This window comes from Rhinocladiella mackenziei, assembly GCF_000835555.1.
Source record: "Rhinocladiella mackenziei CBS 650.93 unplaced genomic scaffold supercont1.1, whole genome shotgun sequence".
Taxonomy (NCBI): Eukaryota; Fungi; Ascomycota; class Eurotiomycetes; order Chaetothyriales; family Herpotrichiellaceae; genus Rhinocladiella; species Rhinocladiella mackenziei.
In genome coordinates, this window is record NW_013550604.1 from 4,982,664 (window position 1) to 4,998,040 (window position 15,377).

The 15,377-nt window shown below is 51.3% G+C and overlaps 6 protein-coding genes across 6 annotated transcripts; 2 read left to right on the forward strand and 4 right to left on the reverse strand.

Annotated features, from left to right (window-relative positions):
* Positions 1-227: 227 nt before the first annotated feature.
* On the reverse strand, positions 228-1,428 carry Z518_01761 (uncharacterized protein; the record flags this gene model as incomplete). The annotated part of the gene is made up of 2 exons (XM_013422359.1): positions 228-1,206; positions 1,289-1,428. The coding sequence occupies 2 exons, from the start codon at positions 1,426-1,428 to the stop codon at positions 228-230; spliced, it is 1,119 nt and encodes a 372-aa protein (XP_013277813.1).
* Positions 1,429-3,105: 1,677 nt separating this feature from the next.
* Positions 3,106-3,708, forward strand: Z518_01762 (uncharacterized protein; the record flags this gene model as incomplete). Its single annotated transcript, XM_013422360.1, has 2 exons — positions 3,106-3,150; positions 3,202-3,708. 2 exons carry the CDS (start codon positions 3,106-3,108, stop codon positions 3,706-3,708), a joined length of 552 nt encoding a protein of 183 aa, XP_013277814.1.
* Positions 3,709-4,086: 378 nt separating this feature from the next.
* On the reverse strand, positions 4,087-4,854 carry Z518_01763 (uncharacterized protein; the record flags this gene model as incomplete). Its single annotated transcript, XM_013422361.1, has 2 exons — positions 4,087-4,301; positions 4,365-4,854. 2 exons carry the CDS (start codon positions 4,852-4,854, stop codon positions 4,087-4,089), a joined length of 705 nt encoding a protein of 234 aa, XP_013277815.1.
* Positions 4,855-5,792: 938 nt separating this feature from the next.
* Positions 5,793-6,801, forward strand: Z518_01764 (uncharacterized protein; the record flags this gene model as incomplete). The annotated part of the gene is made up of 4 exons (XM_013422362.1): positions 5,793-6,055; positions 6,119-6,363; positions 6,445-6,529; positions 6,624-6,801. The coding sequence occupies 4 exons, from the start codon at positions 5,793-5,795 to the stop codon at positions 6,799-6,801; spliced, it is 771 nt and encodes a 256-aa protein (XP_013277816.1).
* Positions 6,802-9,735: 2,934 nt separating this feature from the next.
* Z518_01765 (uncharacterized protein) lies at positions 9,736-12,018 on the reverse strand (the record flags this gene model as incomplete). The annotated part of the gene is made up of 1 exon (XM_013422363.1): positions 9,736-12,018. One exon carries the CDS (start codon positions 12,016-12,018, stop codon positions 9,736-9,738), a length of 2,283 nt encoding a protein of 760 aa, XP_013277817.1.
* A 693-nt stretch (positions 12,019-12,711) lies between these two features.
* Positions 12,712-14,417, reverse strand: Z518_01766 (uncharacterized protein; the record flags this gene model as incomplete). The annotated part of the gene is made up of 2 exons (XM_013422364.1): positions 12,712-13,013; positions 13,088-14,417. The coding sequence occupies 2 exons, from the start codon at positions 14,415-14,417 to the stop codon at positions 12,712-12,714; spliced, it is 1,632 nt and encodes a 543-aa protein (XP_013277818.1).
* Positions 14,418-15,377: the final 960 nt, after the last annotated feature.

The following is a 15,377-nucleotide window of genomic DNA, read 5'->3' on the forward strand; positions in this document are numbered from 1 at the left end:
GTGTTCAATACAATATCAAGATGTCAAAATTGAAGGGTGCAAATAAGATGTATGGAATGCTCTGTCTCTTTGCCGACTGATCCTCCTCGATTGCTAGTATATATACGCGCTTGGTTGACCCCTTTTCTACTCCTTTTCCTACCCTATGTCCTGAATAGGAACGGTAACCTCTTTTCCCAAGAACGGAGCACTAGCTACTCTTCAACAGAATCCAAGGCCTATTCGTCTTAACCGCAAAGAGAAACACCGGCCACAACACACCAGTCCCAGTTCCACAGGCCGGCCGGGATTAGGTCGTCGACGTTCAAAACACCAACTCCAAGGCTAACCAGAGTTCTCCACATCGCCGTCCTAGTTGAGACTGGCCAGGAAGGGGTGCCCCAGTACCTCGCCAGTAGTCCTCTTTGGCGGGCCGCCTGCACTTGGAGCTCGACGGTTGACCGCTGTGATGTGCTTAGCCGACCGAGCCACGGAGTTCCGACCGCCCGAGCGAGGGACGAACTAGCGTAGTACGAATTGGTCCAGTTGTAGCGATCGTCAACAACGAGTTTCTCGAGGGGGGCGTCAAAGAAAATATCGCGGTATGTGGTGTTGGAGACGACGAGGTCGAAAGCGGCCTCTCCGCTCGCGACGATGGTAATCGGGCCAGGGACCAGGTCGGTCCCGTTCCAGTGGCGGAGATAGCCCTTCTGGCGCAGTGGCTCTGTTTGTTCGTGTGCCAGCTCCCACAGGTCCGCCCCCCTCTCCTTGAAATCGAGGAGGAGCACGAGGGTGGCGTTTGGCTCAAGGTTGTACACCCCGACCCGAGGCGCCACGGCGTCCTGTCCTTCGTTCTGATGGTCGAGGATTTGGACGAGAGGGGTGATATAGAGGCTAGATAGCGTGCACTCCGGGGTCAACGCCCCTCGAGAGTGCCCTACTAAGAGGTCGCTCGATCGATTCGTGTCCGAATCCAGCCAGATGTCCGCTTCGACGCTGGTGTAGCCCACGGCAAGCGCTCCATATAACGGGACAGGACGCCAGTAGTCGTTGTGGCTATGACAGGGGACCGGTATAATATCACCGCCGAGCTCCTGGGGCAATGTGGGAAGCCAGGGCCCCTTCGGCGATGGGGCCTTCCATTGTTCGAGGATCTGTCCGTATCCGCTGTTCGGGAACGCTGGGGAGAGCCGCTGCCGCAGCCAGAGCACGAGAAAAAACCAGCACCTGGGACTAAGATTAGTGGTGAGGCCCGAGAATCGAAGAGATAGAAAGGGAGAGGGAGGAGGATGATATCGGTTAGACAAACATGGAACTGAAGGCCCCAAAGCAGAGAAGGGCGCCGAGGAGAACCCATAGCCGGGGTCGGGTAAGTCGTCGAACAATACCACTCTTTGTCAACGTAAGGAGCCCCGTATCTTCTCTAACGTCCTCCACGCCGCCTGGCATATTTTAAATGATAGAGCGAGAGGGTTAGATATGGTCGTAATAAGAACGATGATCTCTGAACCTGCCACTATACGGAGGTTAACAGAGTAAAATATCAGGGTGGAGGAGCAAGATCTTTGCGAAAAGGTATTCACGGTGGCCTCGAGTTGAGTGCAGACATGTTGGGTCATGATATCTCGTCGAGATATCTCGTCGCAGGTGAGGCATGTAGCCTACGGTATGGCTAGCCGCCGGCCGCGAGGGACGATGAATATACTCCATCGATGTGGGCCTAGGGATATCTCACTCAGCCTAGATCTACTCACCTGGTGATTCAGGTAATTTGTTTCATATACCTGGCACTGTATGGTACTATTACATTCTTGACTCACTTCGCAGTATGCCTTGGCGGCTACGTAACGTCGAACGAATTTAAGGGCATAAAGCGCGTAATATTGAGGGATGGGTAATGGCTATAGCCTCGCTACCAGAAATGGTGAGACTGGGCTGTCACCCGTTCGAGGGCCGTGGTGCTGGTCGGAAGAGATGTGCCACCTCGCCCACCTCGTCGTTAAACGCCTGAACCTCTGGTTAGGCGCCGGGCCATGATAACGAGACCTTCTAGTCTCCATAAAGAGATATTGTCTAGGTGAACATGCTACCTTTAGGTGGCCGCGGCCTTATTTAGTGGCGAAGGAGAAACGAAGGGGCCATCTTTCTACCTAACCTTCCCTTTTCGGACTATATCTAATACTGTTGGGAATGTATCGGGGAGGAGTCTCTTGGCAGAGTTGCGTACCATGAGTAGTAGGTCTAAGCACTAATTGAGCCTAGCTGTGCGGGGTGGCCCACAAGATAGCGAGATCCCTCAAATCCCTAATTAGGAAATCGGCACACAAATTGAGGTGCCGAACATCGACTTCGAGCACTCACACACACAGGCCATTGGCGAGCTCTTTAACCTCATTGTTGCTCGATTCACACTTTGTATAGACCTACCTGCGTCAACAGCGCTAGCGGCATTTGGAAGAGGTAAGAGGAGGCGCAATCACACTGCAAGATACAGCCAGGCAAAGGAGCAGGTGATCATTTGAGACTCGCATGAGACTCGCATGAGGCTCCTTGGGCGCCAGGATGGGCCTGATGGAGGTCCACAGCGCGGCCAGGAGGCAAGAGGGGAAGGAGGGCCCGGCTACAGACAGACTACATAGGCGGCCGAGAGAGCCTGACACACAACACCAAAATTGAGCGCCAATAGCTCCGCCGAAAGGCCTCAACGCCGCCGTTCAAAAAGAGCACCGAAAATGGCCAACTATGCAAGCGAGGCAAAGTGGATGGAAAGGTACCTGAACCCCCCCCCCCCCCACCCCATTTTACTAGGGATTTGAGGTACCTTTCCCTCATGCGGACGACCGTCGCACAACTAGGCTCAATTGGTGTTTAGGCAACTCTCTGCCAAGAGACTCTGCCCCGAAATATTCCCATATTATTGGGGAGGGGAACGTGAGCGGTTAACGACCTGTAGAGGCACGATGACGTGACTTGGGGACATGAGGCCATCTTGGCAAAGAAGCCGGCCTATTATTTTATCTCTGAGCCGGTTCATGTAAGGTGATCAACTTAACGAGTCTTCCCTACAACGACCGGAAAACTCTCAATTTGATCTCTGATAAACCAGGATATCGTACATACACGAAGATGAATCGATTCTTTTTATTTTGTACCGCCGATCTCTCGACCGAGGTGCGCTTAAGGAGATCACATAAATTGTCTTTATAGCTAAAACTATAACAGGTGATTGATGATTTCTTAAAAACAGCCTCCGATAAGCCAGGTGTCTATCACGTCAAATGGATCTTAATCCGTACACCTGACCAGCCTACCTCGCGAGAGCCGACGACGCCGCCGGTGGCGCCATTCAAAACCGGTTTCATGTCAGCATCCGTCGCTACCTTAGGTAACCATATCGCCGTGCGATGCTACGAGGCAGAGTTGGCCGGCGATAAAATGCCAGACTTTCAGAAATCCTCATTCGGGGTTCTCGACGAGAGATCCGCTCGAGACCGGACTTTACTGTTCGTTCAACGACATTCGTGGCTGCCACAAGAGGCTCTGAGCCTCAGCCCGCTGGATGCCGCAGAAGCCGAGCTTGATGCCTGGCAGACCATGCGTGTGAAATTTGAAAAGGCTCTTTACGCGTGCGCGATGGTGCCGGAACGCCCTTGGTGTTTTTTCGATGAGATAGGGAGGGATCTGTGTAAGGTTGAAGATGATGTATGGGATCTCCCGAGTCCATTCTAGATATTGTCTCTAACCCTTGTTAATTAATCAAGGGATAATAAGATACTTATGTGTTGTCAAACTTCTTGTGTGCAACCTGAATTGAAGGAGTGCTCTGGCTCTTCTAATGAGTGTCCGATAGAGTCCATCTATATATCTATCTACATAGTGTACGTCAACGCTGTTGCCTATCTATGGTGATACAGTCTAGTGAGCGAGTGTTGCAGAACGAGTCGATCCGTTGTGAACGACAGGTCACCAATTATTCAACAGAATCCTTATCAAGATCCTAACCCCGTCATCACCAAAGACCATCCAGGGTACCGTTAGATAAAGGGACTTAGCCTCGAGACATACCGAGAGGTCTTTTCTCTCCTGTTCAACGCCGTGCACTCTCCGTTAGAACGCCTGAGTGACATGACCGCTGTAAATGTATCCTCCGACCTGCCCAAACGAATCGACGCTCCACGCACCACCCCTAGTGTCGTTGTTCTTCGAGCCCCAGCACCTAGACGCGCCCACGTCAGGCCCGTTGGACTGCTTTCTCTGGTAGAGCATACAGTCCTCGAAACTGAGACCGCCGGCGGGGCTTCGCTTAGTATTGCGGATAAAGACTGCCATGTTCTAGTTAGGAAAGTGCCCCAGGGAAAGGAGAGATAATCAAAGGTCCCTCTTACAGTTCACATGCCCAGGGTCGCCTTGGGATCGCTCGTCCTGCGCGGTCAAGGTAACGTCGTATGACTTCCAAAACCATCCCTGATGACACTCAGGGTTGTTGTCGTCGGAGCACGAGTCTCTCTCCACCGGGATAACTGTATCGGGGCCGGCAGCCTCGTTACAGAATGTCGCCGCAGTAGTGATCCAGGTCTCCACGGGTACCCAAGTCATCACGTTGCCGTCTCGATTTGGTCCACAGTTCTGCCGGTGATCACGTTTATCCAGGGTACTGAAAGTATGTCGTAGCTCCTCCGGAAGGTCATGATATCCACCGATCTGAGGCCCGATACTCCGTCTACTGTTCGACCCGGTACTATCGTCAGTGGCCTCAAGATATCGAAGAAGTTCCGGTGGCGGCCCCCCGAGGGTTGGAGTACGTTGAACGATGGTAGGCCATGCCCTCGCGAACGAGGTAACCAAAAGAAGGGAGGCGAAGAGAAAAACATTCATCTCGAAACCGGTTTAGCCACGTGTTTGCGATTTGAGAATCGAGGATAGTGTTGTACTCTCTCTATAGTTTCAAGATATGTATACTAGGAAAGTAGGTGAAGAGATAAGGGAGAAAATTACTATGGAGATATCTCGTCTCGAGGGTAACCTGCTCAATATATATATTGATGGTTAACTCTTTGCCTAATATCCTATGGCCCTCGGTCAACAAAAGACAACGTCTCTCTATCTGCGTGTATGCCTTACGTGCTCATTATCCAGTCTTCAGGAACGTTCGATAAGTCATCTTATTCTCGAACACCGGTCGCAGAAGGATCGAGACGGTGTTCCAGGACGCGCCGACCTTGCCATAGTCAGAGGGCTCCTGGGCTGAATCCTCCAAGGCAGACAGCACTCGAACTTCTGGTGTACTAACTTCAATATTGGGAACGTATGCTTCGGCCAGAGCTAGATGAGGCGCGTCCAAAAATAATTAAGTTTTAGATGTTGTTCCACCATTAACGATGAGATATAAGCCTACTATAACAGACCATTTCGTTGGCCTGGTCTTAGCCTGGCGGCAACTTTGACCTCTTTTCCGGCCACAGCTTTGCCTCTGGAGCCAAAGGTGTAAATCAGAGATGCTACGTACATCTCCAAAGCCAATTAAGGAGGGAAAGGCATGCCGTATCTCTACTCGATGAGACGCTCATTGTTCCATTAGTCGATCTATGACAAGCGCATGAGGCGTAGTGACGAAGCCTAAAAGCAACCAATTTTATCCTCCGAGAAGGAGACTAATCATAATATAAAAGCAAAAATGGTTCCGAGAGGGCTACCTTTAATGTGGACATTGTCATTTTTCTCTACCGCCACTGATCAGCAATTTCTCCTCTGCCTTTCTCCTGTTCTATCTACTATTAATCTCGCGCCCACAGACCACTGCACGATTCAGCGACATGTATCCTTCTCATCTCCTCGGCCTCGTTGTCTGGACCTTTCTGACCTACCTGAGTGTCTCCTTCGGTCGTCCTCTTCATAGCCTGGACCAGATAACAGATGTCTTAACTGGCCTCTCAATCAAGGAGGATGTTGTCCAGCCACGCCAGGCCCCGCCGGTCGTGGAGATTGACTGTACCTCTACCTCTAGTGGTGGCGACATTGAGGACATCTGTAATATGGACTGCTATGCGATCCTCTGCCTCAAGAAGCCCTCGACTCTGTAGGTCTAGCCGAACGATCTACACTGTCAATTACTATCTTACGCTAACCCCTATCTGGATAGAACCCGTAACTCAAATGGGAAAAGGCATAACCGCCAAATGAGTGGAGCGAATGTCACACCATTTTCGGGAAATTCGCTAGCTCTCGCTAGCCGAGGAGTAACCCGTTTGAACGATAGCACCATTAGTGCAGAAGAGTTCCCATTCGCGGCTACGGATCAAGGAGGCTCTGGTAATCCGAATAATGACAACACGCCTCAAATACAGTGGGCGGTGGTCGGAGGAGTTGAGCGTGTCGCACAACTGCGTAAGTTGACTCGATGATCCCCACAGATATGATTCCGAGACCTGAGATCTCCGGGCTAACGGTAGCGGTGGTGGTGTGTAGGGCAAGGAGGACGATTAAATGCGGAATTCGATAGGGCCCAGGTTAACAATGGTGAAGATTTTCAAATTCGTTTCAAATCTAATGCGTAAGTATTCCCTTCTCGCTACTAGGAGACCCCCCCCCCCTCCTTTTTCAGAGGGACTCGATAATGTTCGACGAGACTGACCCTGAAAATATAGGGAATTCTGTGTGGCGCTCAATAAAGATCCCCCCGATACGTCTGTCTGTCAAAATTCCAACCCAAAGCCAGACTCGCCACTCGTGAGAGTGTTTTATCGATCAACGCCAGCGACGACATATGTTCAATTCTTGCCGGCTCGACCGGGAGTCGGGATATATAAAGACATCTTGGGCTAGATAACCCTAGTGTTGGACAATAGCTGTTGAACTGTGAGACAGTATGGGACAATGATTTCAGCGTGGCAATGAATGTTCAGCTGGACAAGGGTTTCGACTACAAGCTGAATACGGAGACACCGAAAGATGGCGACAATCTTTGTCTATATAAACATGCGAGGCAGGACCTCAACTTGATAGAGAACAGAGCACTCCTTCAACTCAAGTTGTACCACAAGTTCGACACCATGAGATCTATGGCGCGGTTAGTACGAGTCTTTTAGCTAGCCTTATTAAATCACGTGGATTCAAAACAAGGCTGAAATAAGATATTAGAGATATCTAATCTTGAGGGGGCTCACCGTCATCTTTTCCACCGGATTAACGCGGAGCATTAGGACCACCCGGTAACATTAATCTCTAACTTCCAAAATCGACCTCGTAACGGTATTATACTTGATAACTCACCTAGAGGTTGTCAATTGGGAAGTCCTCTACTAATTTTTCTACGTTCGTGGTACGTTGCGTAGATTTGCGGGCTAGATTAAATAAGACGAATTTATCGAAGAGATTGACTTCTCTCAAGTAGGATACTCCCCGCCACATAGTTCATGGATTGAATCCGATGGCGGTGGTATATCAGGACGTCGACCTCTATCGAGTAGGATGCTCCCCGGCCACATGGTCCACGGATTGGATCCGATTGCGGTAGCATTTCATCAGATCCGATCCATGGATTATCTCGATATCGAGACTCGTCCGTTCACGCCCCGTTACGAGCCATTTCGAGTATGATCAGTAAGAGCTCGTCTTAGGTGGTCCACAGATTGGATCCGATGAAATACCACAACCCATCGGATCCAATCTCGACGTCAAGACTTGTCCGTTCACGTTCGGTTACGAACCATCTTGAGTGTGATTAATAGAACTTCTCTGGGTGGTTTGCAGACTAGATCCGATGAGATACCACGACTCATCGGATCCAATCCATGGATCATCTCGACGTCGAGGCTTACCCGTTCACGCTCGGAACCATCTCGAGTGTGACTAGTAGAGCTTGTCTGAGGTGGTCCACAGACTGGATCCGATGCGTGGATCATCTCGATATCGAGGATATCGATATCTATCGAGTATGTGATTTTACGGAGGACTTGTCCTATTTCGAAGGGTCCAGGGGACCGTCAGACTATATACTTTCGAAGCGTGTACGAAGCGTACAACGCTTCCGAAGGTCTTTACAAGCCTTGGCGTCGCCACATATCACAGCGCATGGGCCCCCGAGGCACGTGATCCCGGAAAATGGTTAATCCGTTAAAGGTCGGGCGGTCCATAGACCGGATCCGATGGGCGACGAGAGGAGGATTTCATCGGATCCAATCCATGGATCATATCGAGTTGAGAGGGTGCCCCCTGGGGGGGAGCACGTGATCCCGGAAAATAGTTAATCCGTTGAGTGTTGAGTGGTTCATAGACTGGATCCGATGGGCGACGAGGGCGCCCCCTCGGGGGTTTAGCACGTGATCCCGGAAAAAGGTTAATCCGTGAAAAAGGGGATTTCATCGGATCCCATCCATGGATCATATCGAGTTGAAGGGTCCCTCGTGGCACGTGATCTCGGAAAATGGTTAATCCGTTGAGGATTGGGCGTTCCACAGACTGGATCCGATGGGCGACGAGGGCGCCCCTCGGGGGTTTAGCACGTGATCCCGGAAAATAGTTACGTGATAACGCCAAGCCACATGCTTACGTGATTGGCCGGCTCGCCGCTCTTGGCGCTGCCGCACAACGCCAAGCCCTAACCAGACGATTCCAAAATTTAAAAAAAAAAAAAAAAAACAAGTTTATATTTTATAATGCCAAAAATTGCTTCAAAATTGACACCAAATCGTGGTTGACCTATCAAGGACGTGGCCGAGTGGTAAAACACTCGGCTTGCAGTCGAACCGATAGAATTGAGGGGCCTTACTAGTGTTCGATCATAGGTAAGGTAAGAGGGTTGTCCGGCCTAGCTTTCTAGGTGCCCTAGATGGGTAAACGTAATGCTCCAGCCAGTGATTGTTGACGATGTCGTCTTGTTCATACGTTGGGAGGTCACTGATTCAAACTCTTCTGTAGTTGAACTTGTGTGGCTGAAGCTTTCACTGGCTGCGGCGCCCCATCTATAAGTTCGTTAGAGATGGACTATAGGAGGGGGGTTGTTTATTTTCTTAGTATTTTTTTATTTGCGTATATAATCATTCGACGACTTTGGGCGTATACTAGAGGCTCTTGAGATATACACGATTATTTAATCTCCTTAGACTCTTTACGACTACTCGCAAAAACGGTGTATACTCTCTTTTACCGTCCTTACGAGAGTACTATTGGGCCGAGAGAAGATTGATTGAATCTTTCTGACCGAGGCGCAAGCTAGAAAAAGGCCACGAAGATTGTAGTGCACGTGACTAGGCTAGTCCCAATATAGACTGCCAACAAGTACTCCCCTTACGGTGTTAATTTATTATCTTAATAGAGACCCTTCTTAATAAAAGTGGTTATGGAACGATGAAGCAAGTAAGGAAGGTGGCGGATTCCTCTGCAGATCGCACCATAGAATCGATAAGAATCGATACCCCGGCAACAAGAATCGATACGGTATCGATCGCTTATTTAGCGAATCAAAATCGAGCCTGATCACGACTCGGTAAGGACGAGGTCGAAAGTCGACATTGACGGGAAAGAAGCGAACTTTAGGATGTCTTGAGGTAGAAATAGTTTCCCGATGATCTGCAGAGCTGTGGCCTCGCCTCTTCGACCTTCTACTTTGCACATTTTACTCCTCGACTGAGGTTCTGGTCACTGAGGACTGCATCTCTGAGTATCGTGCTCGGTTCCTCAACTGTTGGCAGCAAGTGCCCAAAGAAGGCCTCACCATTTAGACTGAGACGATATCTTTGCTAGCTACCTCCAACATCCCTACTCGAAGAGACCAAACAGCATGTCAGATGTCATGTTGGCCGGATTGGAAAACCACTCCATAGACTGACCCCAGAACTCTGGCCATGCTTCCTGATTTGTAAAATGTTCCAAGTCGCCCAACGACATACCATCTAGATTGATTTCCCCAGCTTGGGACCCGATCGTGACCGAATGCTGCGCGGCAGCACTCGCAGGTGCAGGAGCAAGGACTGCAGGCGGAATGAGCGCTGTCGTTATCGCCGGTGTCGGCACCGGGTCAGGGACAGGCACCGGGATCATACGCCGGTTTGAAACCGCCGAAGTCGAGTTCACGACAGCATTCACATCGATTCCCGCTTTCGCAAATGCCTGGTAGATAACGATGATGGGCTTCTTCAGACCGACCAACGACCCCCTTTGCAGGGTCAGGAGCGCGTTGCAGAAGAAGCCGATCATCTCCTTCTGGTCGGCGGCGCGCGGGATTACGGTCGCGGCGCAGAATACGGCGTATGAGAACAGATAGGGTGCGTGCTCGAACGTGTGGGCCGATTCGTACATACATGCGATATGGTGAATGGAGACCGCGGCCGCGGAGCACTTTCTCCGAAAATCTACGCCGTCGATCGTCACGTGGCCGAGATGTCCGTCGGACATGAAGGGTCGGTGCAGAAGGATTTGAAGTGTGTAGAAGGTCGCGTGCGTCGTTAGGTGGTGTGGTGGTAATGCCTTTGGCTGACTATCGGGGCTCGTGCTCAGCTGCAGGTGTGCGGGCAGACTGTCGGACCAGGCTTGCAGCTTTGCTTGAACATCGAAGACGAACCGCTTCAAAAATGTCGCCGAGGGCAGGATAGATCGGGGCGCGTACAAGGTCCTCACGATATCGGATGATAACTCTGCCAGTCGAATGAGGGCTTTGAAGTTGGCCATGGTGTAAGATGGCCAAGGAGAGAAAGAGTCTGAGGACGATTTCGGTCTCTTCGGGTCGTTGTACGAAGTCCAGAGCTCTTTTTCCTCGAAAGTGTCGAGAAATATTTGACGCGGCTCGACGCCTGTGGTCGGAAGCGCAGCGGGACGACCGAGGAACAGAGACTGGAACTTGTCAAGCACGTAGGCTGTCCAGAACACTCGGCGACGCATCTCCAGTTCCTGCGCAGTGAGAGCATTCGAGTTCGTGTTGGACAGGGTTTCCGAAGGCACCATCTGACTCGAGTCCAGATGCAGGCCCAAGTCGATGACCATGCGATAGCCTATTCCGCAGTACAGCCATCCAGCGGTCTGGTGGCCGCGACACACCAGACTTGTCCCCATGAACAGCAATGCGACCACGGTGGCGACGCTGGATCGTTCCATCTCGTCGACCAAGAGCGTTTTGAACCGCTGGTAGAACCTGTGCTGAAGATTGCCGCCGCTGCTACCGCCGCCATCACGACTAGCACCTCCGTTGACTTCGGGTCGATCGGAGTGCAGCGACGAGGTGTAGAAGATGGCATTCCACAACAACTTGTTTGCATAAGGCCCGTCTCCAGAGAGATCGCGCATCATGAGCGGCCGGTACGTCATGGGATACACGCAGTGATGTCTGTTCCAGTGGATGTCGAGGAGATGTCTGGCCGTGTCGACGTCGACCCCGTCAAAGTCAACTTGACCTCGCAACAAAGTCTCATGTTCCTGCTGTCGCGCCAGAGCGGCCTCGGCCACCAGCTGGAGTTGGATCTGACGCTCCTCCTCAACTTGGCCCGTCTGTCTGTCTGTGGAACGAGCTTGGGTGCCGTCGTCGGGAGTAGGCCGCTGTGTAGGACAGGACGAGGGAGACGAGTCTCCATAAAAATGGAAAACCGACGTCGGTCCGTGGACCGAGACGGTGTCTTGACCTTGGACAATGAGATGTACTGCCTTCTTCGCCTGTGCCATTGTGGCCGCCTGGACTCCCAATAGTGCAGCTCGTTCTGTAGTTTCGCTGTTCCGGTCGAATCCGCGTGCCGACTCCAGATCGTATCGTTGCTGTCCCGGATCAGGTTGGGCAGGTGCAGGACCTATGATACTGGCAAGATCTGCACCCAGGCCTTGAATAGTCCAAGTGCCCACCTGAGTCGAGGGTGGGACATGCACAACAGGAATAGTTGATGCTTGCTCCACCGGAAGTTGAACTCGATCTGTCTTATGCACAGAAGGAGAATACGGAGATGCAAAGGATAAAGAAGAAGACGACAGTTGTACAGAGTAGTTTGCCGAGTGGTCGGGCAGCATTGCAGGCCCTGGGGGCCGAGTACTGACATTACTGTCAACAGTACTGCGAGCCATTCGTCTTCTATCGTCGCTATAGATGCATGGCGTCGATGCTTTCCTGCACAAAGTACAGGCCGGGTGCTGACTATCGCATTTAATCTGAATATCTTATCATGATTAGCGATTAAGATTGATTCAAGCTGGCTGGCAAGAGTGGTTGCTTGGGGGAAACGGAGGGAACCGACCTTCCTGACGCGACATCTGACGCATGCTTTGCACTTAGCCGTTCCATCCGCATTTCTGCGTCTTGTGTGGTTCCTGGCTAATTCCTGAGCCGCCATTTGAGCTCGAGGCATAGTCGCAGACTCAGCTGAAGTTTGGGATAAGGGACTCCAGCTCGTGGCACTCCAGTTGATTTGTGCTATCAAAGTGAGGGAGGGGTTCAAGTTCATCATCGTGCTTTTCCCCGCCATTTTCTCCGGACTTTGCCACTGGAGCAGCACTTGGGGTTAGACGATTTGCTAGAGTCATTTTCATTCATTGGTCAGAAAAGCGGGTATTCGGCCTCATCGAGGTATTAGAACGTCCGAAAGAGAGTATCTCACACTAAGGCTAGCTATCTAATATTATGTATTCACTTCCTACAACTGCAGTACTCGGATTAGATACTAAGGCATGAGTTGAGCGATCTTGATCCAGGACATTGGCGGGTAAGGAGGCAGTCCTGAGACGATTCTAGGTGCTGTGGTGCTCTAGACAGCCTCCCCTTCATGCGCCGTTGGTAAGGTGTTCTCTTCCTTGTGGCTCTGATGGAAATGCATCGACCAGCCGCACCTCCAAAACCGCGCCGATCCCAGCCTTTACACTGGATATTGCTTCAGGCAGAAGCTTTGCCAATTCTTTGACGCTCTTTACACAACCGGCCCAACATTTGTGTCCCGAGGCTGCCCAAGCAATGCCGGCGTAATCTGGCGATGGATCGAATGAGATAGCCAATTCTTCGTTTGTTGCTTTAGATCCCGAGCCGTTAGGATGCACAAGGAGCATGGACCGACGTGGAGAGTTCCAACCTGCCGAAGAAATCAGTCAAGACGTTGAGGGAAAAAAAGAAAGAACGTCAGGAGCCAAGGAGGCGTCACTTCACCTTTGTTGTTAAGCACGATCGTGAGCGTGGGGATCTCGTATTTCTCAGCTATCCAGTAGACGCTACTGGGGACCGTGAACATGTATGATCCATCCCCCACGATCTGACAAACAAATTTGCCTTTCCCTCGACCGCCGTGCAATGCGTCGGAAGCGAGCTTGATCCCCAGACTGGCGCCACCTGACCATCCCAGACCACCTCCTCCACAGTTGATCCAGTGCCCCGGGATGTCGACTTGCAATTGCTGGGACACCCAGTGAGAGTTTGTGACGGCCTCTACACACCAGATGGTGTCTTGAGGGCAAGTTCTGCGTAGTTGGTCACAAAGGTACGATGCACTTGGCGCGTGATTGGTGTCAACGGGCGATCTGGCGAAATCTCTGAAGATTGCGAGTTGTTTGGCGTGTGAATCTGCGAGTGCCTGCCACTTGTGACTACTCGCCTCAGATTGGAGAATCTCGCGACAAGTCTCATCTCGAGCAATGTAGGTGTGTAGCTGGTAGAGAGCTGTCTCAGCATCAGCTCGGTAGCGATGTGTGGCTGCAATGTAGAAGACGGGCATCATCTGCTTCAGGGGGTCGACGTCGATATGGATTATCTTGGCATCCGAGCGTGGTGTGCACTGAGTTGGTATCCAAGGGACGTCACAATTAACGACAATGATCACGTCGGCTGTTCTGACGGATTCGTGGTTGCTGAAGCCTAGTCCTAGCGAGCTGCGGTGGGAAAAGGGGAAGCATACGTCGGTTCCAGCCATGTCGACGACGCCAAGACCAGGAACCGCATCTGCCAGCTTGACGAGCTCCTTGACTGTGTCGTGATTGCGACCTGAGTAACCTGTGATCAATAGTGGCTCTTTCGCATGTACCAAGTTGGATGCGATCAGCTCCACAGCGTGTTGTGGTAGAGCACCAGACTTGACTGGCTTCCAAACATCTTGACGCACAGGGTAGGGATTGATCACTTCTTCCATCACTTCGCGGGCAGCAACGAGATAAACTGGACCCGCGGGATCGCTCGTAGCAAATTGAATAGCCCGGTTGACCATCTGCTTTATGTTCTTGCCTGTTTTCAGCTCTGCAGTATATCGACAGTACTGAGCCACGATCTGTCTTTGCTCCGGCACATCCTGGATCCAGTGAATGAATTCAGTCCTTGAGCCTAAGATCTCCCCTTCGATAGTGTACGGCGACAAACCGGCAAAGATGAGAACTGGGCAACGTCCGCAGGACGCATTGTGGACGGCGGCACCGAGTGCTTGAGTGCCCACGTCGACGTGGACAATGACGCACTGAGCTTTCCCTGTTAGGCGTGCGTATCCATCGGCCATTGAAAGCGCCACCATCTACGCAGTGCTTTTTGTCAGTTCTTCCGCCCTGATCGCGACGTGACCACGGAGCAAGGAAACCCCTACCTCGTTCGGGCAGGTGATTATTGAAGGGAAATGATTTGGCCTATGTTTGCGACCTCGAGCGATCGCTTCCATGATCGCAGGATGGTCGGAGCCCAAATTGACAAACACATAACTGACGCCCGCCTGCGAAGAGATTTGATCAGATCATCAGCGCATATAATGGAAATCGCTTGAAGTCCCTGATAAACACTGATTCATGCGAGGAACTGAGTACTACATACCTCCCAAAGAGCGTCAAAGAACGCATCCGACGCTGTATAGCTCCTAATATCACCCCCCAAAATTCTCGTCAGTCGGTACAGTACCTACAAAGGGGGCTGCAAAGTGAAAGCTCAGCCATAATCTCCGCGAACCGCCTACATGTCCCTCAAAAAAATTTGAATCAACAAGAACGTACATTTTCGGCTAGTGCTCTCTGTATTCCCCCGGTGCGACGACACCGCCGGCTTAAGAATTTTAACTAGATAAGCAATGTGATTACTCGACGCCGGGTCTCACATATGCCTGGGACAGGTATGCAGATGGTCCTATGATATGGATCAGATCTCTTCAACAATAGACCTAGCCTTGATATGTAATGCACGAAATCGAGCAACCTGAGGTAAATGAAGACATGTCAGAGATAAATTGAGTTTCCTTGGAAGCTACTAGGAGCATTTGTCACGTCCGGAGTTGTATGCACCCTACCCGTTAGGTACACACAGGACAGGACACAAAGCAGCTCCCATACGCCTTTCGAGGCCACGATTTGGTGGCTTCGTCTTCATTGTTTCGGGGATCAAATACGTGCAACACGAGTGGCCCATGGTGATCACAAACTCCGTAAAGCGCTAGTAGGTCACGGAGAATGGAGGGCGGAGATACGTTAAAGAGCCC